The sequence below is a fragment of the Mastigoproctus giganteus genome, chromosome 1 (genome assembly GCF_048544385.1).
Source record: "Mastigoproctus giganteus isolate SK-2022 chromosome 1, ASM4854438v1, whole genome shotgun sequence".
Classification (NCBI taxonomy): Eukaryota; Metazoa; Arthropoda; class Arachnida; order Uropygi; family Thelyphonidae; genus Mastigoproctus; species Mastigoproctus giganteus.
In genome coordinates this window covers 149,368,703-149,395,699 of record NC_143575.1, presented here as the reverse complement: position 1 = coordinate 149,395,699, position 26,997 = coordinate 149,368,703, and the positions used below count along the sequence as shown (strand labels likewise).

Here is a 26,997-nt window from a genome sequence, read left to right as displayed (position 1 = left end):
AGATTAATGGTTAGTAAAACTAGAATATAAATAAAAGAAAGGTGGTTTTCCTTTTTTTTGGAACCTTTGCACTGATACTTTTCAGCAAATACACACACACAAATATATAAATAATATTATATAGTTATAAAATAGTATTGATAATTGCCTATTGCTACAGATATATAAAAAATTTTTTCATCAATAATTATCATGAAAATTTCTTTAGCAATACGCAATAAGCTTCTAAATCCTAAATGTATAGGCCATGGGAAATTAAGATAACCGAGATAAGTCCAGCTTAAAGACCAGTATTGTATTAACAATAATACTTATATGTAAAAAACACCAGTATTTAAGAAAATCGAACTATTGGAAACGAATATACACTGGCACGTATAATGTTCAATTGGCCAACATGGCAAAAAACAATGGCATTAACGATGCACAAAAGATGGATTAAACCACAATAGAATGATAATACAAAATAATATATATATATATATATACACACACACACACACACATACACACACACACACACACATATATATATATATATATATATATACACACACACACACACAAGAGAATTTGCTTTAAACTCTAGAAATATGAATCACTATAACTACAGAAATCTTTTTATAATCACTGAGAAATCACCTGATCACTAGAAATGCTTGGAACTCAGGTAATTGCTACACAATTACATTGTGTAGCAATAGAACATTATAGGAATAAAACATTTTTTAAGGATTTTATTTTATTTGTAAGATAAACTAAGAGAAAAGTAATTAAAGAAAATATTGAACAGTATATATTTTGATATATACAATAATTTTGTATCATAGTTAAAGAGAATTACAATCTTAATATAAAACGAGACATACAAACCATTAACTTTTTAATAAATTAATCTAATTTAAAGAAAACAATCCAATGTTGTTTGCACAGTTTTTGTCCTATATGCATTAAATACAGCACAGCAATTATCAAATGCAATAGTTGTTTCTTTATCAATGTAATAGCAGTCCAACACATTCTCTATTATGCTCAATGCATTTTGGGCATCTTTTTTTAGATAGCAGTGTTGCCACAATGGATAAAAAGGGTGGTTGAGTGGGAGACGACAGAGTGGTAATCAATGGACACTGCTCTTTGTGGACTAATATTATTAGTGGAGTTCCCCAGAGTTCAGTGTTGGGCCTGCTGTTTTGTATATATTTCAATGAAATTGATGAAGGTATACCAGGCTTAATGTCAAAGTATGCAGATGATACAAAGGTTGGAAAGGTTGTTAATAACAGTAATGGCAGTATGCTGCTACTGCAACAGGATATGGAAAAATTGGGCAGATGGGTTGAGAAGTGGCAACTGAACTTTAACTTTGACAAATGTTAAAGTACTGCATATGGGTAGAAGTAACTCCAGAGTTATGTACCAACTGTGTGGTACTACACTTAGGGTTGTAGAAAATGAAAGACCTGGGAGTAATTGTGCAGTCAGATATGAAGTTTTCTAAGCAATGCAGACAAGCTGCCAGAGCAGGTCATGAGGTATCAATGATATACAGAAATTTTGCTAGTAAAGAAAAGGAAGTGATTATCCCTTTGTATGAGGAAATGGTCAGCCATGCCTTGAGTACTACATACAGGTCTGGAGGCCTCACATTTTAGGAAGGATGTAGAATTCCTTGAGCACGTACAGAGAAGGGCAACAAGATTGGTGATGGAAACGATGAGGTCTTCTTATCAAGAAAGGCTTAAGTTCAACAAATTGCAGTGGCTGGAGACCAGACACAAGCAAGGTGATCTGATTGAGGTGTATAAGGCCTGAATGGCTTGCACACGTTGAATTCTGATGGGATTCTTCTGCTTGCTCATATTACAAATCTGAGGGGGCATAAATTCAAATTGAGGAAAGACGGTTGTAGAATAGATGTGCAGAAATTTGTCTTTAGTCAGCAGGTAGTTGAGTTGATTGCTGGAACAAATTTCCATCTATCATTGTGGAAGCTGATAGCTTAAATAAATTCAATGAGGAACTGGATAAACTTTTAGAGGGAATAGATGTGCAAAATTGTTTTTTTTTGGACTGATAGTAGTAGTGGCATGTGATACAAGAAAGCAAGTGTATGAGCTTATGCAGCATCAGCCAACAAAAAAAAAAAAAAAAATCATCACACCATTCCCTCCAAATGCCTGTCCAGTTCCTCCTTAAATTTATTCAACCTATCAACTTCCACAATGACAGATGGAAGTTTGTTCCAGCAATTAACCACCAGCTGGCTAAAGGCAAATTTCTGCACATCTATTCTACATCTGTCTTTTCTTAATTTGAATTTATGCCCCCTTAGGTTCGTAATCTGAACAAGTGGAAGGATCCCATCAGAATTCAGCGTGCTCAACCCATTCAAGGCCTTATACACCTCAATCAGATCACTGCACAGGTGCCTAGTCTCCAGCCACTGCAATTTGCAGAACTTTAGCCTCTCTTGGTAAGAGGATCCCTTCAATCCCCTCACCAATCTTGTTGCCCTTCTCTGTACACGCTCAAGCAAATCAACATCCTTCCTAAAATGAGGCCTCCAGACCTGTACGCAGTACTCAAGGCGTGGCCTGAACATTGCCTTATACAGAGGGACAATCACCTCCTTTTCCCTGCTAGCAAAATTCCTATATATCATTGACAAAACCCCATGACCTGCCCTGGCAGCCTGTCTGCATTGCTCAGAAAACTTCATATCTGACTGCACAATTACTCCCAGGTCTTTTTCATTTTCTACCACCTTAAGTGTAGTACCACATAGTTGGTACTTTTCTCTCGGGTTACTTCTACCCATATGCAGTACTTTGCATTTGTCAAGTTGTAAACTTCAGTTGCCACTTCTTAGCCCATCTGCCCAAATTATCTAGATCCTGTTGCAGTAGCACACTGCCATTACTGTCATTAACAACCCTGCCAACCTTTGTATCATCTGAAAACTTCGACACTAAGCCTGATATACCTTCATCAATATCATTAATAAATATACAAAACAGTGGACCCAACACCGAACCCTGTGGGACTCCACTAATAACATTAGTCCACGAAGAGCAGCACCCATTGATTATCACCCTCTGTCTTCTCCCACTTAACCATCCTTTTATCCATTGTAGCAACTTACCCTTAATACCATTCTGCTCCAATTTGTACATAAGCTCATACACTTGCTTTCTTGCATCACATGCCTCTACTACTACTACTACAAAAACATTATCATTTTGCTTGGTGCTCCATAATTTTGCTCAGCTGTTCTGGTATTGGCATTGCTGTGGTAGCAACTTCAAACAAAATCCATATGCCCTTTCATATGGATTAATCTGCTGGACCATGTTTTTCGATGATATTCTCTCCAAGCCACTCTTTCTGATGCAGTTGATTATTACACTTGATGCAGTACTGTTCCAAGCAATAACCAGATTAGAGATAGCATCCAAGACATTCCAATTTGGGTGCAAACTGTTCCCTCCTCCTATGTTGCTGATCAAGTATCTTATCAGATGACTCTATATGCTCTCGAGATTATAAATAATGCTTTAATCAAGTTGCTGCATAAAACTGGTGGCATTGGAGGTAAAACAACAGCCGTATATTTGTCAACTTAAGTGTCCCGGAAGAATGTGCTGTACAAAGATCTAGAATCATCAAAAATTTCCTTTTTTCTGAAGCCATTCTTCTGTCCACTTTTGATAACCAAGACTGAAAAATTTTGACCATAAGCCAAGCACTTCTATTGGCCTCATAATCACAGAGAAGTTGGTTAACTTCTTTACAACATCTTGACTTGGAAAACTTGCCAATCACAAGTGGGCATAGTTTTGTACTGCCATCTGAATTGCAGCATAACAGAACTGCAAGTCTTTATTTACTTAATTTTCCACCATAACAAGACTCTCCTCAAACAGAAAATGTTTTGTTTGGCAGCAAATTATAAAAGAAACCTGTCTCGTCAAGATTAAAAATATCATTTGCCTCTTATTTTTCAAGAATGGGCTGTACAAAACAACCAGTCTGTAAAAACTCTCCGCAAACATTTTGCAAAACCAAATTAGTCCTGTTTTTAAATATCTGGAGCCAACCACCGCTGCATTTGAAGTTGCTAATTCCATGTTGTTATGCTTGTTTGTTTGTTATTTGGTTTTTAGGAGCATTAGCAACTAAGGCCATATTGCTCCGGGGATATGCGGTGGTCATTCCCTGACCTTTCCGCATCCTCCGTATTTGGTGGTGACGGGCTCGAACCCAGGTCTAATCAAGAAGCGTGTGCTACGCACTACTGCTCCTTCCCACCTGGCTAGGGAGACGCCTATGTTGTTATGCTAGATAATTTGCATTTTCTTGCAAAATCAGACCTGATATTCGCAAATTAGACGCATGCATTTGTTGGTACCACTCAAAGTTTTGTTTCAAGCTCCTAGTGTTTTGCATCACAAATTAGTTTCCTGTTTTTTTATCGATGCTCCAGTGTCACACACCAAGTTTTTTTTTTTGGTTTTTCAGTATTGTAGATAAAGTAGGTAAAGGGATGTTGTATTCCTTTGTAATGTCCGTTTTATTACGATCCATCCTATCAGCCTGTTGTATAATTTTCGGGCTTAATTCCATCCGTTTACGTTTTGTCTCCATAACACTACTAGGTAAGATTTAATATAAACAAATTTTAAATTAATTTAAAGACACAAGTACCAAAAAAAAACATTAGCTCAGATAAAATGGCACAAAAAATAGATTACTGTATACTGTAGCAAAACACCCTTTGAACTGGCATAACAATTGCAATGACTTTAATCATTCCACGGAGAGCAAGGGAGTGTATGTAAACAACTTAGAAAAACTGTTTTTATTCTTTTGTTAATTTAACAGCTCCTTAACAAAGATGAGCTGTCACTTACATTGTAGATACCATAAACAATTTTGTTCACACAAAAGTAATTTCTAACAAGTCAGTCCTTCCTTCAGGAAGTAGGGAACTGGGTGGCCAGAGGCAATAATCAGACAGCTGTGCCAAGATTTGTATTAAACAGACAAAATAATATTTATTTCTCACAGAGTGAAAACAAACTTTGTAATACATGTTAACCGAATTTTGTAATAAACAAATATATTTACATAGAAAAGCCTATCTTTTCGCAGGGGAAGGGTATGTGCTTGATACAAACGAGTACTTTACATAAAACAAGTTTGTATTAACAAGATTTTACTGTGTGTAGAAACATTATAAATCATGAATCATTGAAATATAACTATGGGAAGTACCTTAGATAGATAATTTACTGAACACCCCTTTATTTAAATTCATGCTTCTGTACACTCAGTTAGAAACTTGCTTTCTATAAATTCTATGTGGTGTCAGCAGACTTTCAACAAGGAAACATGCTTTGGTCTTTGGAATTCATGATACAAATTCAACTTGCTACCAAAAAATTTAACAAGTTTATTCATAAAATTATAAAGCCTCAGGCTATGATTGTATTAAATATTTGAAGGTGTAACATTTCATTGCATCATATCAGTACACAAATCACTTTGAGAGCACAACATTGGTAGAACTGCACTAATGCTTTTTTTTTTTTTTTTTTTTATAATCATATGTATAAACATTTCGGTAAATTTTCCACAAATGTTGTCATATACAATTGATCGGTTTATTGTGAATCAACACGTTTTGTCACGAACGACAAAACAGGTTTATTCAGACTGGCATATGTTAACCAGTCTCTGTACTCTTCTTTCATTTGTCTTTTATAGTTGATTGACAAGGAAGACAGTTTTATTGATTTATTGACATAGAATTGCGGTATATGTAGCATATATTTCTATATACCGGCAATGGAATTTATAAGCTTACATTCTATACATTTTCTATGAATGGAAATCTAATGACATTAGTTTTCATAAAGTTTAAAGTTCTGTTATTAATCTTTACTGCTTTCTAAATTAAGAAAAGGTTATCATTACCAGCTATATCGTATGTATTGTATATGAAAAACCTGAGAATAAATTTGCTTTTTTTTATGGATAACTAAATAATTATAGCAAACTATTCTCAGGTAGCTGTGGCTATATTTGTTAATGAAAATAATAAATTCATATTTTTTCTTATTTTAGTCTTTTTGCAAAAAGTAAAGGGACAAGAAAAGCTATATTACAAACTATGTTATAATAATAAGCACCAAATGGTCAATTGAGTCAAAAAGATTCTCCACGTAAATATGACAGTTGGTAGCTATGCATAGCCCATGTGAATGCATTATCTACAGTAAAAAAAACAAAAAAATAAAATAAAATAAACCAAGTAATCTACAGTACAAGATAAAGAAATGCTGAAATTTTGATCTTTGTTCATATAAGAATTAAGTGTATGCTATTAAAATAGTAAATATGGTTGACTAAATACAGAGCATATAACATTACCTCCTGAAAGTAGCCTAATGACTAGCCATAGCTCCTCTTTCACAACAAAGGAGGTATAATAGCTGACAACATTTTCATGGTTGCATGCACTCATTGCTTGAATCTCTTTCTGGAATAGAAATACATTCATTTTACATTAATAAATATCAATAATATCAAAAATTAAATTGTAAAGTTCTTAGTGTATGTTCTACAGACAATCAGGAACAGTCCCAGGTAGGGCTATAGCCCCCTCAATGATTAAAATGTAGATTTTTACTGCTACATGATGATTAAAGCTTAATGACCTGCAGAAATACTACTTTAGCACCCTCCTTTAGAAAATTCTGGGACCACCACTGCAGATGGTGGAAAATTAGAAACGTGTCAGTTATCAAGAAATTTTCTTGATAACTGAATTTCTAAGCTGTTTTCTATAAAACTTTAGGGTTCAATAGTAAAAAGCTAACAATTATTATTATTCAGATGTAGCAATTACTAACAGACTGCACATCCTCAACTAGTAACAACACTCATTTCATTCATATGTTGTTTCAATACTAAGAATAGAACTGTAATCTCTCTGTTAAAATATTCACAGCTCAACCAGTGGTGAGCTGTGAATATTTTAACAATGGGCTTCCACTTTTTGCTCACTTTTTATTCATTTTTTTTTTTTTTTTTTTTACAACTAGGGAAATATAATAGATACATTTTTTCCCATAATAAAATTTTAATATTATGAATAAAAAAATAACATGAAATATTTCCCATATCAAAAATAACATGAAATATTTCCCATATCAAAAATAACTATCACAGAACATTTTATAATACAAAACAAATATTAGATAAAAAAAAACTATTGTAAAAAAGTACACAAAAATCACAGACTGTACGAAAAAAAAATTATGCAAATATTCAAGAAAAATTTGTTCTAAAAATTGACATATAGAATTTACTTTATTAATATTTGTTGTTGATTTCTGCTCAATAGCTCAATATATGCATTGCTCTATTCTGTAATCATTGCTCAATAGCTGAGCAATGATTACAGAGGAAAGATTTTATGTAACAATTCGGATCAAACTGCAGCAATGGTTTTCCATTTAGATTTATGGCCATCACATCTGCAACAAGTTTAATTGTCAAAAGGTGTTCTTTTTATTGTTACAATATTATTCATTATGCTAAAAGCTCACTCAGCTTCGGTCCTTGATGTTGTCACAGACATTCTCTAAGATATGCCAAACAAGCTGTACTTGCTACCTGGGAGTCTAAAACGCTGATGGAACTGATATTCAGGTGACACACAAGTGGACCCAATTTCGGCGAAGTCCGGACAGTCTGTGATAGCCAAATCCTCTGCTTGCACCTTCACGATGGTGGGACTATTAGTAATCCTGGGTATAACCCCCATGCACAAGTATATGGTGGGTGACCAGCCAGGTATGAACCAAAGTAAGCAGGGGTCGAGGTGTGGCGCCCACACCACATGGAGGAACACTGCCCCTCTGTGTTACCAGGCAATACTAGGTGGAAGATGACTCATCAACCGGTTAAATACCACCACTTTGCTTATTGGAAGCTTGAAGTGGTGCAACCCATGTTTAGTCTCTAGAGCTAAGTTCCAGTCAACCCTTCCCTATCTCTTCCATCATGCAGTATGATTGATGACTTTTGAGGTTATGATGAACGTCGTGGCGAGATCCAATATTCCTTACATTTCGAGGGTACAGCTCTAAAACGGTTTTCGCAGGCCGGCCGCTAGTTAGTACACCGGACCAGACCGAACCTATTGGTAACTCTCTAGGAGGCTTCCGGATCAGCTAGTGTATAATCTTGCTACCTCTACTCTGCCAGATAGTGACTGGAGGGAGTCCGAGTGTGTATGCAGGGAGCATTGTCGAGGCCACGTTATGTCAAGGATCTGGGTATATTCTTACCACATGTACGCCATATCCAAAAATTTCATTACTTCACACAGCATGTCCCACCCACTTTTTCTTACTATTGAATACACCATGAATTGTCAAACTAATAGAGCAAGCTTATCTGCGAAAAGATCTAAACTTCCCAAGGACTTCCTAATTCATTTCACAAATATACATGGTCTCAATTCTAATCTCAACGATGTCCATTTCCACTTGCAGTCTGCCAAACCTCATGTACTTTTTCTGACAGAATCTCAGTTATCGGTTGATTCAACTACTGCTCATCTCAGATGTCCAAATTATTCACTGTATGATTCCTTTCGCCTCAAAGGTGGTACTTGTGCATATGTCCGTTCTGATATTCCCTGTCAGAGACTTGGCAATTTGGAATCTCCTCTCTTTGATCTTCTCTGGCTTAAAATCTCTCTACCTCATTGTGTCAAATTCATCTGTTCTCTCTACCGTTCTCCCAACTCGACTAATCACTTGGAGCTCTTTGACTTCCTCTCGTTGCAACTTGACTTTCTCCAGTCCAACTCTCCTAACAGTAAGGTAATTTTCCTTGGTGATTTTAATGTTCACAACCCCAGCTGGCTTCCGTTTTCTAGTCACACCGACCCAGCAGGTCGAGATGCTGAGGCTTTCGCAATTACTAATGACCTAGCACAGATTGTTCATTTACCTACAAGAATACCGGACAATCCTAATCATACAGCCAATATGCTTGATCTTTTTCTCACAAACAACCCTTCTAAGTACACGGTTGAAGTGAGAGCTCCTTTAGGCACTTCAGATCACAACTTGGTGATTGTCTCTTCTCCAATGGAACCTTTATCTCATGGCTATTCCCAACCTCGTGTTGCTTGGCATTACAAGTATGCAAAATGGGATGACCTGCGAGACTTCTTTTCTTCTTTTCCTTGGTCGGATTACTGTTTCAAAAGTTCTGATGTCAACGTTTGCTCAGATCGTGTCAGTGAAATTATTCTTGCAGGAATGGAATTCTTTATCCCACACTCCACTTTAAAATCTCGTCCTTTATCTAAACCTTGGTTTTCCAATAAATGTGCTAAGGCTGTCCAAGAGAAGAATGTTGCATATCGTAATTGGCTTGTTTCTAATTCTTCAGTTTCATTTTCTGCCTACACCAAAGTTTGCAACAATTGTAAAGCAGTTATTAATCAGTCCAGACTAGAGTTTGAACAGGCTAAGAGTAGAAAACTTGCTTCTTGCCCTAATGGTAGACAAGCATTCTGGTCTCTTGCCAAAGCTATTGGCCGCAACTTTTGCCCATCTCTGCTCCCACCTCTGTCCAAACCAGATGGTTCTGTTGTCACTTCAGCCAAGGATAAAGTTGACCTGCTAGCATCCCATTTTTCTTTGAGCTCATGTATTAATGATCTTGGTAAAACACCTCCCACCATTCCCAACACACTCCATTCAATGCCTCCTGTGGTCTTCCGTCAAAAGGATATCAGAAGGATTTTGATGAATCTCGATGCTAAGAAAGCTCCAGGTCCTGATGGTATTTCTCCTCTTGTTCTCAAAACGTGTGCTCCTGAACTTAGTCCTATTCTTTGCTGCCTTTTTTCACTTTCTTATTCTAAAGGGGTTTTTCCTTCTGCTTGGAAATTTGATCATATCCAGCCAGTTCCTAAAAAGGGTGACAAATCCCTCCCATCCAATTATCGTCCCATTGCAATTACTTCTACTCTTTCTAAAGTAATGGAGAAATCAATTAACCGCCAACTCTTAAACTACCTAGAAACCTTCCGTGTCATCAACGATCACCAGTATGGATTCCGTCAGTGTCGATCCACTGGTGATATTCTGGCTTATGTTACCCATTTATGGACTAATTTAATGGAAAGGTTCGGTGAAACACAAGTAGTTGCTCTTGACATCTCAAAGGCTTTTGATTGTGTTTGGCATAAAGGTCTTCTAAACAAGCTTCCATCTTATGGTTTGCCAACTGTTTTTAGTAATTGGTTATCCAGTTTTCTCTCTGATCGCTCACTGAGGGTGATGGTTGATGGCTCTCTGTCTTCTAACTTCTCCACTAATGCCGGTGTCCCCCAAGGTTCAGTTCTTTCCCCCACTCTTTTCCTCTTGTATATCAATGACCTTCTTCCATTGACTGGAAATCCTATCCATAGTTTTGCTGATGATAGCACATTGCATTCAACTTTCCATTTTGAGAAACCTTGTCCTGTTCGATCAGCTTCAACTTCTCGAAAATCTGCTACCAATTCCTTAAATGCCAATCTTCAGGTAATTCTCCAGTGGGGCAAAGACAACTTAGTTGATTTCAACCCTTCTAAAACTCAGTCTTGTCTTATATCTCGCAAAAAGGATTCTTCTGCTCCTATGCTTATCTTTAGTGACACTCCAATTTCTAGGCAAAAGGATATATCTCTTTTGGGGATTACCCTGACTTCTAATCTCTCTTGGCACAAACACGTTACAAATATTGCTTCCTCTGCATCTAAAAAACTTGGTTTTCTCTTTCGCTCTCAGCGGTACTTTTCTTCCAAACAGCTGCTCACTCTATATAAATCGCAAATCCGCCCTGCCATGGAATATTGTTCCCACATCTGGGGTGGTGCCCCCAAAACCTCTCTCAGGCTTCTTGATTCCATTCAGAAGAGGGCAGTTAGGTTAATTAACGACTCGTCTCTAACAGTCTCTCCACTCGCTGTCTCATAGACGCACTGTTTCTGCTGCATGCCTCTTCTACAGATACTTCCATAGGCACTGTTCTTCTGAATTAGCTTCTATAATTCCCCGCTCTCTTTCAAAACAGTTCGAACATGTGCTGCCACCAGCCAACATCCATTTACTGTCCAACTTCAAACCCACAGAACTAACTTTTCATCTTCCTCATTTATTCATTCAACTGCCGTTTTCTGGAACAACCTTCCTTCATACATATTTCCTGAAAATTACAATCTACAGAAGTTCAAGTCCAATGTCAACAAATATCTTCTTTCGTCTTCTCAGTCTCCAACCCAAGCACGGTACTAAGTACTATAGGTTCTAATACCTCTCGTGTTTGGGGTTCACATAAAAAAAAAAAAAAAAAAAAAATGGTTTCAAGGATATTTCTAGCTTTTTTTAATTGTGAATTTCACTCAATTTTAAAGATAAACTGCCTTCGACAAAATCTCTAAGATCATTAATTTTTATTTCATACTTTATTAGAAAAGTTAATTTCTTATTTGTTTTTCACCCTCTTGCCATGTACACAAAAGTTGTTTCATATTCCACACAGCATATGTTTAAAATTGCTTTCAATTCCTCATTGTCAAGGATATCATTATTTTCTTTATTTAATTTAAAAATTACTCTGTTGCATTAATAAAATATTAATTAAGGATATAACAATGCAGTTTAATAACATGTCACGAGGTATTTTTTTAAAATTTGTTCTTGCTTTCAATTTTGATTGCTTCAAATTCTTTCGACTTCAACATGCTCTCAATTTTAGTTTCATAATTTCCTTCAGAATTTTTCAAATTATCAATAGCATTGATAGTTCAAATAATTAATTTATCTGCTTTTATTATAGTGATGTTGCAACTTTGTAAAGCTTCTGAAAGGTAAGAGAGCTCCTGCAGGATGTTGATCATTAGTGCCAAATCATTAAGAAATTCTAGATTTAAAAGTTGGTTTAATAAACCTAAATATTTAACTTCTGATTCAAATGTTTGCACAAAGCAGGATAATTCCTCTAAACTGCAACTGCCATCTACAAGCTGCCCACCATGGTCCAAACACACAACCAATCTTTATAATTTACACATCAAGTTCTTTAGGAATCACCCTTAAACTGCCCTGGTTTTTTGGAGATTGGTAATACAATTAAAATCAATTATAATTATAATCTAATGTTAATTTCAAACGATGAGCCAGGCAATGTCAAACAATGATGTTTGAAAATTGTTGTAAAAGTCTGGTTAAAACACCAAACGTTTTCCCCAGCATTACACTAGCACTTTTTTTTTTTTTTTTTGGAGAAAGCCAGAACAATTGCTTGAAGTAAAGTATTGGGAAAGGTATCCTTTGTAAAGATCCAGCTGCGACATGTTTTAACATCTTGTATGTCATCAGGTCTTGCTGTGCTTGCTCATGACAGAACTCCTTCATTGTAAAAGGCTTATCATATACACTGAAAGGACAGAATTCATGGGATACCTGGTTCCTAGGCAACGCAATGCTATCACCTCTCTCACTAGTGGACAAACCCACCACTTGGCAGGTATATAGGTACACTGCATACACGTAGATGGTAATTTTATGTCAGTATGGATAAATGCCATGAGTTAACAGACACTGAAAGAGGGATGATAGCGAGTGCCCAATGCGTGGGTCACTATTGCTGAGATGATAGAAACTGCACTATCCCTGTTCGACAGTATCAAGAGTATATCAGGAATATGCCATTTCTGGGATAACATTTCATCGTAGACAGCTCTATGGCTAACTCATGGCGTTTATCCACTGAAGAGAAAGTCTGTCTCATTGTTTCAGCCAATCAGAGAGCAACAGTGGTAGAAATTATTGCCAACTTCAACAAGGGAGGTGCCAGAAGTATCTCCACCAGGACCATCATGCAATATCATCACAATAAGTTATGGGAGCCACCAACCCACCAGAGTCCATTGCTAACACCACAGCACTGGGCTCTATGCCTCAACTGGGTGAAAGAACATCAGTATTGGACCTCGGATGATTAGAGATGGGTCTAATGATTATTTCCAGTTATTTCGAGTGGATGGGAGGGTGCATAACTGGCAGAAACTGCATGAAGCTATGCACCCATCATGTCAACAATGAACTGTTCAGCAGGTGAACAGTCTGTAATGGTCTGGGGCATGTTCAAACTGGCACACATTAAGACCTCTGGTACATCTAGTCTTCTCTGAACAGGTCCAGGTTACATGTCCATCCTTGCAGACTATCCGCATCCCTTCATGGTCGTTGTGCACCAACAAGGAAATGGACTCTTCCAGCAGGACAATGCACCTGCCCACAAAGACATGGTGACTAGAGCATGGTTTGAAGAGCATTCTACAGCTTTTACTACCATGGAATGGTCTCCCCGTTCACCAAACACAAACCCGGTGCAGCATCTTGGGGACGTGTGAAAAGGTGAATTCAAGGTTTGGATCATCCAGCCAGGAATGTGATGGAATTATGGACAGCCATGCAGCAAACACTGATGGAAATACCTGTGGAACGCTTTCGTGAACTAGTGGATTCAATGTCTTGCCATGTGACTGCCCTCATCCTTGCAAAAGGTGGGCCTACCCATTACTAGGTAGGTATTCCATGATTTCTGTCCACTCAGTGTAATTCAAGTCACTAGAACAGATGTTCAGGTTTTCTATTTAGGCCTGATGTAGCTAAGATGTTCAAATAGCGAGAATGAAGTAGCACACATTCTTTGAGAGAACAGTAGTTCAGCCATCGACTGCTAGATACGATTATATTCATGATTTATCATAAACCTCTCTGAACTGGTGGTCATACCGAAATATACATAAGAAATTGAATCTAGTATGTGTTTTAAAAACTTCTGGGGGCAAGATATTCTTACTAACAGTCGAGCAAATGTTTCACCTAATGCATTTGCTAGAACAGCACTAGAAATACTATTACATAGCAATATTGAAAAGGCAGAATCGCTGAACTTAACTGTTTGGAACAGAATCTTACAGATTCTGTTCCAAACAGCTTTCATACCAGCTTATTGGTATGAAATCTGTTTGGAACTCATTCTCTCCACCAGGATGTGTTTGGAATGCAAGAACTGACTGTGGAGTTCCTGCCTGTCCCTCTAATACTTTCTGTATGTATGATGGTTGGAGAACTTTCAATTGTCTGCACTCATTACTAGGTAGGTATCCCATGTTTTCAGATCTCTGCTCTTTCTTCACTGCACTGGTTTCTAAATTGCTGGTTATAACACTTAGGTAGAGATTTGTCTGAAGGTCCAGAAAGAAGGTAAATACCTGGTTTTAGTCTACTAATTTTTACTTTTTAGCCCTGGGGGAGAGCTTTTCATCCCAGGTTTCCAGTTCTCCCGCATGGAGGCAAGAGCAGCCCCACCAGTGACCAAACGATAAGATTAATGGTTAGCAGGTTAATAAAATTAGTAGTGTGCATGTACACTACTAATTTTAGTAGTAGAAAAAAACATGCATATCCTTCCTCTCATGGAACACTTCTTTATACAGGGTGTCACAAAAATACACAGCATAACTTCAGGAATGAGTTCCTCATATGTAAACAATAAAAATAGTTTATATCAACATAGTTCCGGAAATGTTTGGTTCCCGAGTTATTAACCAGAATGTCTTATCTCCCACAGGTGATTTCCTTCATCACAAGGTACTGACAGAACCTGGTGGTTTTCCATTCCGACCATGTATTCAAATCAGGAGCAAGCGGATATACACTTTATGTGCGGTTTGGCGGAAGGCAATGCTCTGAAGGCTCGTCGTTTATACCACGAAAGGTTCCCAGAAAGTAGATGTCCAGCCATGAAAATGTTTGAAGGTATCCATCGCCACCTTTGTGAACATGGGACCTTTACACCTCGTGCTGCTGACAGAGGACGACCAAGATCTATGACTCCTGAAGTAGAGGAGATTTTAGATGTTGTGCATGCACTTCTGGAATCAGAACACATAGAACAGCAATGCAAGTGGCTGTTCAACATTCGACTATTTGGAGAGTGTTGCAAGAACACCAACTGTATCCTTACCATCTGCAACGGGTACAAGCCTTGTCACCAGCAGATTACCCTGCACGAGTAATGTTCTGCCAGTGGTTCTTGCAGCAGTGTGGTACAACTCCTCACTTTCCTGCTTTAGTGATAGTCACAGATGAAGCACAGTTCACATGAGACGGAATCCAAAAAACTTTCCCAATCAGCATGTATGGGCTGAGGAAAACATACATGCAATTTTTCGATCACATCACCAACAGCGGTTCAGCCTTAACATCTGGGTGGGCGTTTTTGGTGATAAGTTATTTGGGCCCCATGTACTTCCAAACAAACTCACAGGGCAGGCATACAGAAACTTTCTGGAAAACAAAATGCCTGATTTAAGTGTCATAGACAGACCTTCAAAACCCAGAAACCAAGCATTTCTGGAACTATGTTGATATAAAATATTTTTATTGTCTACTATGTATATAAAGTGCTTAGCATCATAATACACAGCCATTTCTGAATAAACAGAAAATTTTTAAGGTGGCATCGTTTTAGGTTATATCTCATATTGTGAATGCCTTCACAACGAGTTGCCATGATATTGCACTACTTCGAATAAGTAACGCTTCACCTAAGGAGAAGACTAGTGTTACTTATTCTCAGATAGGTACCCACCACCCAGACAGCACTGTTTCAGGGCTATTTGGCCCTTCGTCAGTGAGTGGGTAGGTACCCAAGTGATGCAATGGTGGCAAAAACAGTTATGAAGTATAACTCCACAATATGAGAGATGCCTGATGGTGTATGATGTATTTAGACTAAGGCGCATTTAGGGCTAGAGCCTCAAGCTGCGAACAAATTTAGACTATGTATATAAAGTGCTTAGCATCATAATACACAGCCATTTCTGAATAAACAGAAAATTTTTAAGGTGGCATCGTTTTAGGTTATATCTCATATTGTGAATGCCTTCACAACGAGTTGCCATGATATTGCACTACTTCGAATAAGTAACGCTTCACCTAAGGAGAAGACTAGTGTTACTTATTCTCAGATAGGTACCACCACCCAGACAGCACTGTTTCAGGGCTATTTGGCCCTTCGTCAGTGAGTGGGTAGGTACCCAAGTGATGCAATGGTGGCAAAAACAGTTATGAAGTATAACTCCATATCATGGCAACTCGTTGTGAAGGCATTCACAATATGAGATATAACCTAAAACGATGCCACCTTAAAAATTTGTTTATTCAGAAATGGCTGTGTATTATGATGCTAAGTACTTTATATACATAGTCTAAATTTGTTCGCAGCTTGAGGCTCTAGCCCTAAATGCGCCTTAGTCTAAATACATCATACACCATCAGGCATCTCTCATATTGTGGAGTTATACTTCATAACTGTTTTTGCCACCATTGCATCACTTGGGTACCTACCCACTCACTGACGAAGGGCCAAATAGCCCTGAAACAGTGCTGTCTGGGTGGTGGTACCTATCTGAGAATAAGTAACACTAGTCTTCTCCTTAGGTGAAGCGTTACTTATTCGAAGTAGTGCAATATCATGGCAACTCGTTGTGAAGGCATTCACAATATGAGATATAACCTAAAACGATGCCACCTTAAAAATTTTCTGTTTATTCAGAAATGGCTGTGTATTATGATGCTAAGCTTTTTTTTTTGATTTGGTAGTTGTTGGCGCATCGGCTTCTGTGGCCATATTGCACCTCCCAAGGGTTTTTGCAGTACTTTGATCCAAGCCCGAGGCGGGAATCGAACCCGCGACCTTTGGGTTGCCGGGCAGGTACTTTACCCACTCGGCTAGCCCGGTCGGCCATGATGCTAAGCACTTTATATACATAGTCTAAATTTGTTCGCAGCTTGAGGCTCTAGCCCTAAATGCGCCTTAGTCTAAATACATCATACACCATCAGGCATCTCTCATATTGTGGAGTTATACTTCATAACTGTTTTTGCCACCATTGCATCACTTGGGTACCTACCCACTCACTGACGAAGGGCCAAATAGCCCTGAAACAGTGCTGTCTGGGTGGTGGTACCTATCTGAGAATAAGTAACACTAGTCTTCTCCTTAGGTGAAGCGTTACTTATTCGAAGTAGTGCAATATCATGGCAACTCGTTGTGAAGGCATTCACAATATGAGATATAACCTAAAACGATGCCACCTTAAAAATTTTCTGTTTATTCAGAAATGGCTGTGTATTATGATGCTAAGCACTTTATATACATAGTCTAAATTTGTTCGCAGCTTGAGGCTCTAGCCCTAAATGCGCCTTAGTTTTATTGTCTACATATGAGGAACTCATTCCAGAAGTTATGCCATGTATTTTTGAGACACCCTGTTGTTTGTTGTTGCTTGTTATGTGGTTTTAGGAACATTAGCAACTAAGGCCATATTGCTCTGGGAATATGCGTTGGTCTTGACCATTCCCTTGACCTTTCCACATCCTCCATATTCGGTGACGGGCTCGAACCCCGGTCTAATCAAGAAGCGTGTGCTACGCCCTGCTGCTCCTTCCCACCTGGCTACGGAGGCAACTGAGACACCCTACATAGAAGAGCAAAAATGAAATAACTAAAAATTAATGAGCTTGAATACCCTCTGTAAATGGCTGAATTACAATTTATAGAAAGCACTTGGAAATCACTTTGGAATTGCTAGTCACTTCCTTGTTTTGGAATAGGACCAAGAAAGAAGCCACATTTCTTTCGAAATTAACAAGAGATAAATTATATAAAGTTGGTGCCTAATCTTAGTGGATAATCTTGGTGATAAGCAAAGGTTCATGTGTTGTACAAAGCAATGATCAGTTTGGTTTGGGGGTTTTATGATGCATCAGCATCTAAGGCAATAATGTGCCAAGTAAAATGATATAAGCTAATAAATATAAGACTGCATAGAGCAGTTATAAAAGATAAAGCTGTAAATCCCATTATATAAGCTATTGTTAGATCACACTTGGAATACTGTGTTCAAGTATAGAGACCACAACTAAAAAAAGATATTAAGCTTCTTGAAAGGGTCCAGAAACTGGTAACTCGCCAGGTGAGATCGGCAAAAGGACGTCCTCATGAGGAAACACTTCAAATATGTGGGTTGCACAGCTTGGAAACTAGGCACCTTAGAGGCAACTTGATTGAGGTGTTTAAGGCTCAGAGACAATAGTAAAATGAATGACAATGAAATTTTCAAAGTTATGAGTCCAGAACTAGGGGCCATAAATTCAAGTTAGGGGGAGAAATATTTAGACTGGATTGCAGGAAATTTTATTATAAATTACTGGAATAAGTTTCCTACATGGGTGGTAGAAGCTGAGTTTGGTGAAATTCAAAGGTCAGCTGGATAGTTAACTACAGGAGAGGGAAATGCACAGGCTGTCTATTTCCTTTTCTCTTATTACTATTTATTAATTTCATTTTATTATTTTTTTTTTTTTGGCTAGTGCAGCATAAGCCTTATGCTTCCTTGCACCATATGGCCATTACTAATACTAAAGTCATTCTAAATGAAATTATACAAATAAACTGTAAAAACTTGAACACATTGACACATTCATCATCCAGTAAAATCTGACTGTGTATAAGGCTGTCAGGTGGTTTAAACAAATGTCGATGGCATTTCATTGCTAAAAGATGAACATTCTATTAAAATGTGCCAACTGTTAAAATGGTGCCACAATTTCTACACAATCATCAGCCCTCAGCAGATAGGAATGAGTCATGTGACAATTTCCTATGCAGAGCCAAGCAAGGACTACTACCTCATAGCAAACCCTGTGCTGACTAGATTTCCAATGCATAATTAGAGGTGACTAATTTGATGGTTTGATTTGATGTAGCTTATTGATGGTGAACCAATGCCAAGGTTCTTGCCATCCTGAATTTGTTGTGAATGAGATGCTTATAGTCTGTACATGGGACTAAAAAGTGACTCTATAGTGTTGCTGGTTTGCCTGAAGCATCAACTAATTCATTGCCTGTGTTAACTACATGGCCAGGGATCCAACAAAAGTGGATATCAAAATTGATGCTGAAAGAGAGTAGCATTTGCAGCATCCAACACAACAATGAATAAGGAGTACATTTCATTTGTGATAGAGCCTCTAATACACTTAGGGAGCCCATATATAGCATACACCTTTGATACTTTTTGTACTGATGGGATTTTATATGATCCAAGGCCAGTTCTGTTGCATGCAACTCTGCAGTGTACACACTACATTCATAGGGAGTCTGATTATAGAGAGTTTTGCTTGGGAAAACAAAAGCAGACCAGACAGATACTTCTGACTTCAAGCCATCTGGGGTATACCGGCACGAAATCAGGTTATTCAAGTTGCCGATATGTATAGTGCGTAGTGTTGATATTGTCAAATGGCACTGGGGAGTCCCCAATTCTGCATATCTATACTCTGTAAAGGCTAAAGATAGTGTGAGTTTTAATGTTAGTCTGCATAGCATGGTGTTGAGTTGTGTAGTTCTGTTATTCCTCCAGCCATTTAGCCGCAGGGCCTCTAGTAGAATCCCACATTGCCACATGTCCTCTGCCCCAGGCATGCAGGTCAGGTATAGTAGGGAAAGAGTCTCTGGTGGGGGGGGTGAACCCTGGACAATGCCCGAGGGATGACATTTGTGAAAGTAAAAAGGAGTGGGAGAAACAGATGAGGAAAACAGGAACAGATAAAGAAGGTGGATGATAGGAACACACACGGTACAAGTTAAAACTTATAGGACATTCTCATACACGTATCCCACTCAATACATTACCCTGAATAGGACAGCACACAATTTTTTTCCCCCTTTTTTTGCAGGTTAAGTGGACTCATTTCCCATCCAGCACGACACATATTGACATATACTGGTCGACCATCACTAATCCGGCCTCCAGTAATCTGGTTCCACTGTTAATGGGACAATTTCCGCAAACGTAATTTCAAATTTCCCCGGGTCGGCACACCGACCTGCCGCTACTGTTTTGGTGTAGTTGGTTGCAGCATCAGCTGTTGGCACGAACTCGTAAACATTGGCAAGCCATTCCCACTTGTTTTTCTGCATTTATTATTATAACCTGTCACATTTAGCCCCAGTCGTGGTTTCAATGCATAAAGGAAGTGCCTCTCATGGTGTAAAAGTGCAAAAACAGTACATTGGCCGTAACAGATAAAGTTGAATTTCTGGAAAAAAAAAAAAAAAAAAAAAAAACTCTACAGCAGTGTCTGTGAGAAGTTTAACTCTGCTTAATTGTAAATTCCAGCAATTTCTCTCAGTTTTGTTTTTTTTTTTTTTTTTATGAGAACCCCAAACACGAGAGGTATTAGAACCTATAGTACTTAGTACCGTGCTTGGGTTGGAGGTTGAGAAGACGAAAGAAGATATTTGTTGATATTGGACTTGAACTTCTGTAAATTGTAATTTTCAGGAAATACGTATGAAGGAAGGTTGTTCCAGAAAATGGCAGTTGAATGAATAAATGAGGAAGATGAAAAGTTAGTTCTGTGGGTTTGAAGTTGGGCAGTAAATGAATATTGACTGGTGACGGCATGTGTTCGGACTGTTTTGAAAGAGAGAGCAGGAATTATAGAAGCCAATTCAGAAGAACAGTGCAAATGGAAGTATCTGTAGAAGAGGCATGCAGCAGAAACAGTGCGTCTATGAGAAAGCGAGTGGAGAAACTCTGTTAGAGGTGAATCATTAATTAACCTAACTGCCCTCTTCTGAATGGAATCAAGAAGCCTGAGAGAGGTTTTGGGGGCACCACCCCATATGTGGGAACAATATTCCATGGCAGGGCGGATTTGCGATTTATATAGAGTGAGCAACTGTTCGGAGGAAAAGTAACGCCGAGAGCGAAAGAGAAAACCAAGTTTTTTAGATGCAGAGGAAGCAATATTTGTAATGTGCTTGTGCCAAGAGGGATTAGAAGTCAGGGTAATCCCCAAAAGAGATATCATTTTGCCTAGAAATCGGAGTGTCATTAAAGATAAGCATAGGAGCAGAAGAATCCTTTTTGCGAGATATAAGACGAGACTGAGTTTTAGAAGGTTTGAAATCAACTAAGTTTTCTTTGCCCCACTGGAGAATTACCTGAAGGTCGGCATTTAAGGAATTGGCAGCAGATTTTCGAGAACTTGAAGCTGATTGAGCTGGACAAGGTTTCTCAAAATGGAAAGTTGAATGCAATATACTATCATCGGCAAAACTATGGATAGGATTTCCAGTCAATGCTGGAAATCCTATCCATTTGTGTTTCACCGAACCTTTCCATTGAATTAGTCCATAAATGGGTAACATAAGCCAGAATATCACCAGTGGATCGACACTGACGGAATCCATACTGGCGATTGTTGATCAGACGGAAGGTTTCTAGGTAGTTGGCGGTTAATTGATTTCTCCATTACTTTAGAAAGAGTAGAAGTAATTGCAATGGGACAATAATTGGATGGGAGGGATTTGTCACCCTTTTTAGGAACTGGCTGGATATGAGCAAATTTCCAAGCAGAAGGAAAAACACCTTTGGAATAAGAAAGTGAAAAAAGGCGGCAAAGAATAGGAGTAAGTTCAGGAGCACACGTTTTGAGAACAAGTGGAGAAATACCATCAGGACCTGGAGCTTTCTTAGCATCAAGATTCATCAAAATCCTTCTGATATTCTTTTGACGGAAGACCACAGGAGGCATTGAATGGAGCGTGTTAGGAATGGTGGGAGGTGTTTTACCAAGATCATTAATACATGAGCTCGAAGAAAAATGGGATGCTAGCAGGTCAGCTTTATCCTTGGCTGAAGTGACAACAGAACCATCTGGTTTGGACAGAGGTGGGAGCAGAGATGGGCAAAAGTTGCGGCCAATAGCTTTGGCAAGAGACCAGAATGCTCGGCTACCATTAGGGCAAGAAGCAAGTTTTCTACTCTTAGCCTGTTCAAACTCTAGTTTTGACTGATTAATAACTGCTTTAAAATTGTTGCAAGCTTTGGTGTAGGCAGAAAATGAAACTGAAGAATTAGAAACAAGCCAATTACGATATGCAACGTTCTTCTCTTGGACAGCCTTAGCACATTTATTGGAAAACCAAGGTTTAGATAAAGGACGAGATTTTAAAGTGGAGTGTTGGATAAAGGATTCCATTCCTGCAAGAATAATTTCACTGACACGATCTGAGCAAACGTTGACATCAGAACTTTTGAAACAGTAATCAGACCAAGGAAAAGAAGAAAAAAAGTCTCGCAGGTCATCCCATTTTGCATTCTTGTAATGCCAAACAATACGAGGTTGGGAATAGCCATGAGATAAAGGTTCCATTGGAGAAGAGACAATCACCAAGTTGTGATCTGAAGTGCCTAAAGGACCTCTCACTTCAACCTTGTACTTAGAAGGGTTGTTTGTGAGAAAAAGATCAAGTGTATTGGCTGTATGATTAGGATTGTCCGGTATTCTTGTAGGTAAATGAACAATCTGTGCTAGGTCATTAGTAATTGCAAAAGCCTCAGCATCTCGACCTGCTGGGTCGGTGTGACTCTTATTTTAGTAATTTTATTTTAGCCATTCCTTTTTAGATTTTTTTTTTTTTTTTTTTTACACACCTGTACAAACTTGCAGAAAAACAACACAATACTGACAAACTTATTGCGACGTTTGAGAGTATTTTATCGCAATTAATTTTACTGCAGTAAAACTAATTGTGTTGTTCGTGATTAGTTTATTGCCGCTTGTCCAATAAACTAATCACAAACAACCTTCATATATATGCCGTAATAGCATCACACGTATGCGGCCGACACGGCTTCTCAATATTTAACCTACAGGACCACGTCGGCCACATATATGCAACATACTTTTTTTTTTGATATTTTAAGCGAAAAAAAACAACAGCAACATTACAATATTTATTTTAGAATTACTAATCAAATTATTTGCTAAATATTTTTTGGCCCCTGGGAATTTTTTTCTTAAACTAGCTTGGCAGTCAACATGTTAAAAGGTAGGATGAGGTGGTTAGCTGTTGGGTAAACTGTACATGCTAAATTAACCACCGGTGATCCTGCAAACTCACTAATCTAGCACCCCACAGGTCCCAACGCTGCCAAATTAGTGACGGTCGACCTGTATACATATACACACATTTACTCCAACATTTGCAGACACACAAAGTATTGGGAAAGGTATCCTTTGTAAAGATCCAGCTGCGATGTGTTTTAACATCTTGTAGGTCATCGGGTCTTACTGTGCTTGCTCACGACAGCCACAGTGCTATACAGAGTTCCTTCATTGTAAGAGGCTTATCATATACACCGAAAGGCCAGAATTCATGGGATACCTGTTCCTGGGCAATGCAACACTATCAACTCATTCACTAGTGGACAAACCCACCGCTTGGCAGGTATATAGGTGCACACGCACGCACATCCAATACAGTACAGCAGATACTCATGCACCCAAAAACATATACATTATCACATTTAGACCTACTTGTGCTCATATACACACACACTCATTTGTCCATTTATATACTTGAGATAACAAAAGTAGACAGATAACATATATTTTCATGATTAGACGCATAAAATAATTATAGGCACAACTTATATATATTTATATCCAGAAAAGTGTCACAAAAGAAAAATTATAAATTGAACTGATGCAAGCTCTCAATCATGTTCGACAACGTGGATGCAACAAGAGCTGCAAACCAGCATAGATTGCCACTTGTAGTTCTTAACACCAAAGTACAAAACACAAAAGCAGGAGCTCTCCACTACATCCAGCAATGCAGACGTGATAGAGCTGCAAAAATGCATAGACTGCAGCTCTCCATCACATTCGACTTAACCATGCATTCTATGAAATATACACAATCCACAATTTCAATCATAGATTGTGAAATTGCAGTTGTGCAATTTCATGCAATTTCACAATCATAGACAATCTATAATTGTGCAACTTCTATTCAATTTTGCAATTACAGATTGTGAAATTGAATTGATCGTGATTCTATGCAAACTGCATAGAAGTATATTTCACAGAAATATACACAATCTGCAATTTTAAAATCATGAAATATACAAAATTCACAAATCTATGAAATATACACAAACTCTCCATTCACATCTAATCTGACCATTCATTCCATGAAATATACATAATTATATATTAATAACACACATTTATACAGATAAACATGGATATTTCTTTTAACATATATCCTTATACATTCTCACTGGGTGAAACATTCTAACAGGCCAGTTTCACTGTGGTTAGTCTATCAAGTACATGTCACAATCAGGTACATATACTGGTCTAAGTGTTGAGGATAACAGTCTGGATAATCATAGCATGGTTGCTTCTCCTGGTCTCAAAAACTGCAAGGATGTCTCAGCTTTCAGCCATTTCCAAAGAGAAAGGTCACAGGATGGAAGATACATAATCCAAGGAAGTAGGATCACAAGTGAAGTTTATATCTTGAGCTAACTCTTGGATCCTGATAGCAACGGGACAACTGGTAATTCTGCATGTACTATACAAGTTTTCCCACTAGGGTATAAAAAAATTTGTCCACATAGGATGATCAGGCAGGAATTTTATTTTTATGGCATATTGTAATAACTACTGATGCTGAAGTATCAATGGTGGTTCAATGGCTTCCACATAAAGACTTTGGATGGCCAAAGTACAAAATACCCTAGTAGCAATCCAAATGGCTCTGTGATGGATTGGATCAAGCCATCAGAGGATGGAATTTCCAGAGGAGCAATAGACTTGAGAACTGTAGTCTAGTTTGAATCTGACAAGTGCTCGGTAAAAGCAAAATAATGTGCTTCTATCTTTCTCCCCAACAATTTGAGGAGCTAACACAGAGCATGTTTAGACCTTTCGTGCATTTCATCCTGAGCTGACAAATGTTGGAGAAAAGTCAGCTTTTGATCAAAAACGAGTCCCAGAAATTTTGTTTCTGCTACCATAGGAATTCTCAGTTCAGGGTGAAGATTCCGTTTGTAGCAAAAAATGCACACAAGACAATCTTTTGAGACAAAAAACCTAAACCTATTGGCCAATTACCAGAAAGTAAGGTTGTTAATAGCTTGTTGCAGTTGCCATTGATGACATTCTCATACTGCAAGAGTGATAAAAATACTAAAATTTTCTCAAAGAGTGAGTGTTATTTACTGATGATGGAAGCTGTTCTATAATAGAATTCACTTTGATGGCAAAAAACATAATGCTAAGGGCAACTTGAGCAACTTCCTCCTCTTGGCAAAAATATCAAGTTGGATCTAACACAAATCCTTTAAAATACCATACATCCAAGTTATATCATATGCTTTTTCTAGGTCAAAGAAAATCAATACCAAGTGCTCACGTTTTATGAATGCGTCACGAATTGCTATTTCTAAATCAGATAAAATGATCCAAAGTGCAGTGTTTTTTTCTACAGAAGCCACAACTGGATTTTGTTAAAATAGTCATTTGCTTCAAGATTTAATAAAGATCTCACATAAGCAGCTAGTCAGAGCAATGGGGAAGTAATTAGTAACAATTTTAGGGTCCTTTCCTAGCTTTGGAAACGGAAGGGCAATTGCCCTTTTCCAAGCATCTGGAAAATGATCCACCAGACAGATTCAATTATACAGAAGTAACAGCTCTTAGACAATGAAGGAAGTCACTTAATCATCTGATAGTGTATATATTCTGGTTCTCAGTGTTGCTCTGTATGGCAGCAAGTGAACCTTCTAGTTCTTGTTTAGCAAATTGTAAATTATAAGAGTCAACACTGCTTGAAGAAAAGTTGAGTTTCTGTTTCTCAAGTTGCTTCTTTAAAACAAGGAACTCTGCGGAGTATGATGTGTCAGCAGATATGCATTAGCATTAGTAGAGGCATATGATGCAAGAAAGCAAGCTTATGCAGCATCAGCAAAAAAAAAAAAAAAAAAACTGCCAAATACTTCTCCTAGAGTATACTCTAATATTGACAAGGGCATTGATATATATTTTTTTTTTCATTCCTTCATTTTCCAAATTTTATCCCACACAACTTGGGCAATGTTTGTCTGGTTAACAGAGGATGTAAACTCTACCCAGCACACTTTTTGGCTCTGATGATGCATTAAACATGCTTGGACACAGGCACACTTGAAGACTATAAGGTGTTCAGTGGTGAGGGTAGCATCAAAATATTCCCAAAACCCATTTTATTGCCTATTTTGCTGCTTGCATTCTTGGTTTCACCATGGCTTTGGAAAGCATAGAAAGCAGGATGATGTTTTTAGGATTGCAACTGTCACTGCACAGATAATACATTTTGTGACACATGCCACTGCATCATCAACAGATTCTTGGTGAATTTGAAAAGCAATCAAACTAATAGAACCAAAGCCTATTAGTTTTGCAAATAAGTCCCAATCTGACTGATCAAACTTTTAACTGTGAGATTGCAGATGGATGACAGGGCTGTTCACTAAATATGGTGGATATCAAAAGGGAAATGATTGCTTCAGTAGGGACATAATTTCTACTGAAGTGATCATTTTACCCACCTCCCATATAAACAGAGGGAGCACAAGGAGATCTATGGCAGAAAACATATTGGTAGGCATGAGGAAATAGGCACTCATTCCTACATTCAATAAAGCAAGGTCATCATTGTCAAGCATATGTTCAACTATACAACCTCACTCAATTTCTGCACTACCCCACAGAGTTATGTCCATTAGTTTCCTAGCGGAGAGGGAAATGGCAAAATAAGATCATCAAGATCAGCCTGGGAGATGTCTGTCCCAGGAAAAAAATATATAGAACAAATTGAGGAGAAACCCCCAGTGGTGAGCTGTGAATATTTTAACAATGGGCTCCCAGTTTTTCCAACTTTCTACCGAGTAAATTTGATCAGTCACGGAAGTGACTTCATCTGCGGTTTCCA

At 38.0% G+C, this 26,997-nt stretch overlaps 1 protein-coding gene across 1 annotated transcript in view; it reads right to left on the bottom strand.

The window, feature by feature from the left end:
- fray (oxidative stress responsive kinase frayed) overlaps positions 1 to 26,997 on the bottom strand; it is a 501,108-nt gene that overhangs the window by 377,367 nt on the left and 96,744 nt on the right. Inside the window, exon 4 of the mRNA XM_090389465.1 lies at positions 6,436 to 6,544. Within this exon, the coding sequence (XP_090245591.1) occupies positions 6,436 to 6,544 (109 nt within the window). The remainder of the gene's footprint in view (positions 1 to 6,435; positions 6,545 to 26,997) is intronic.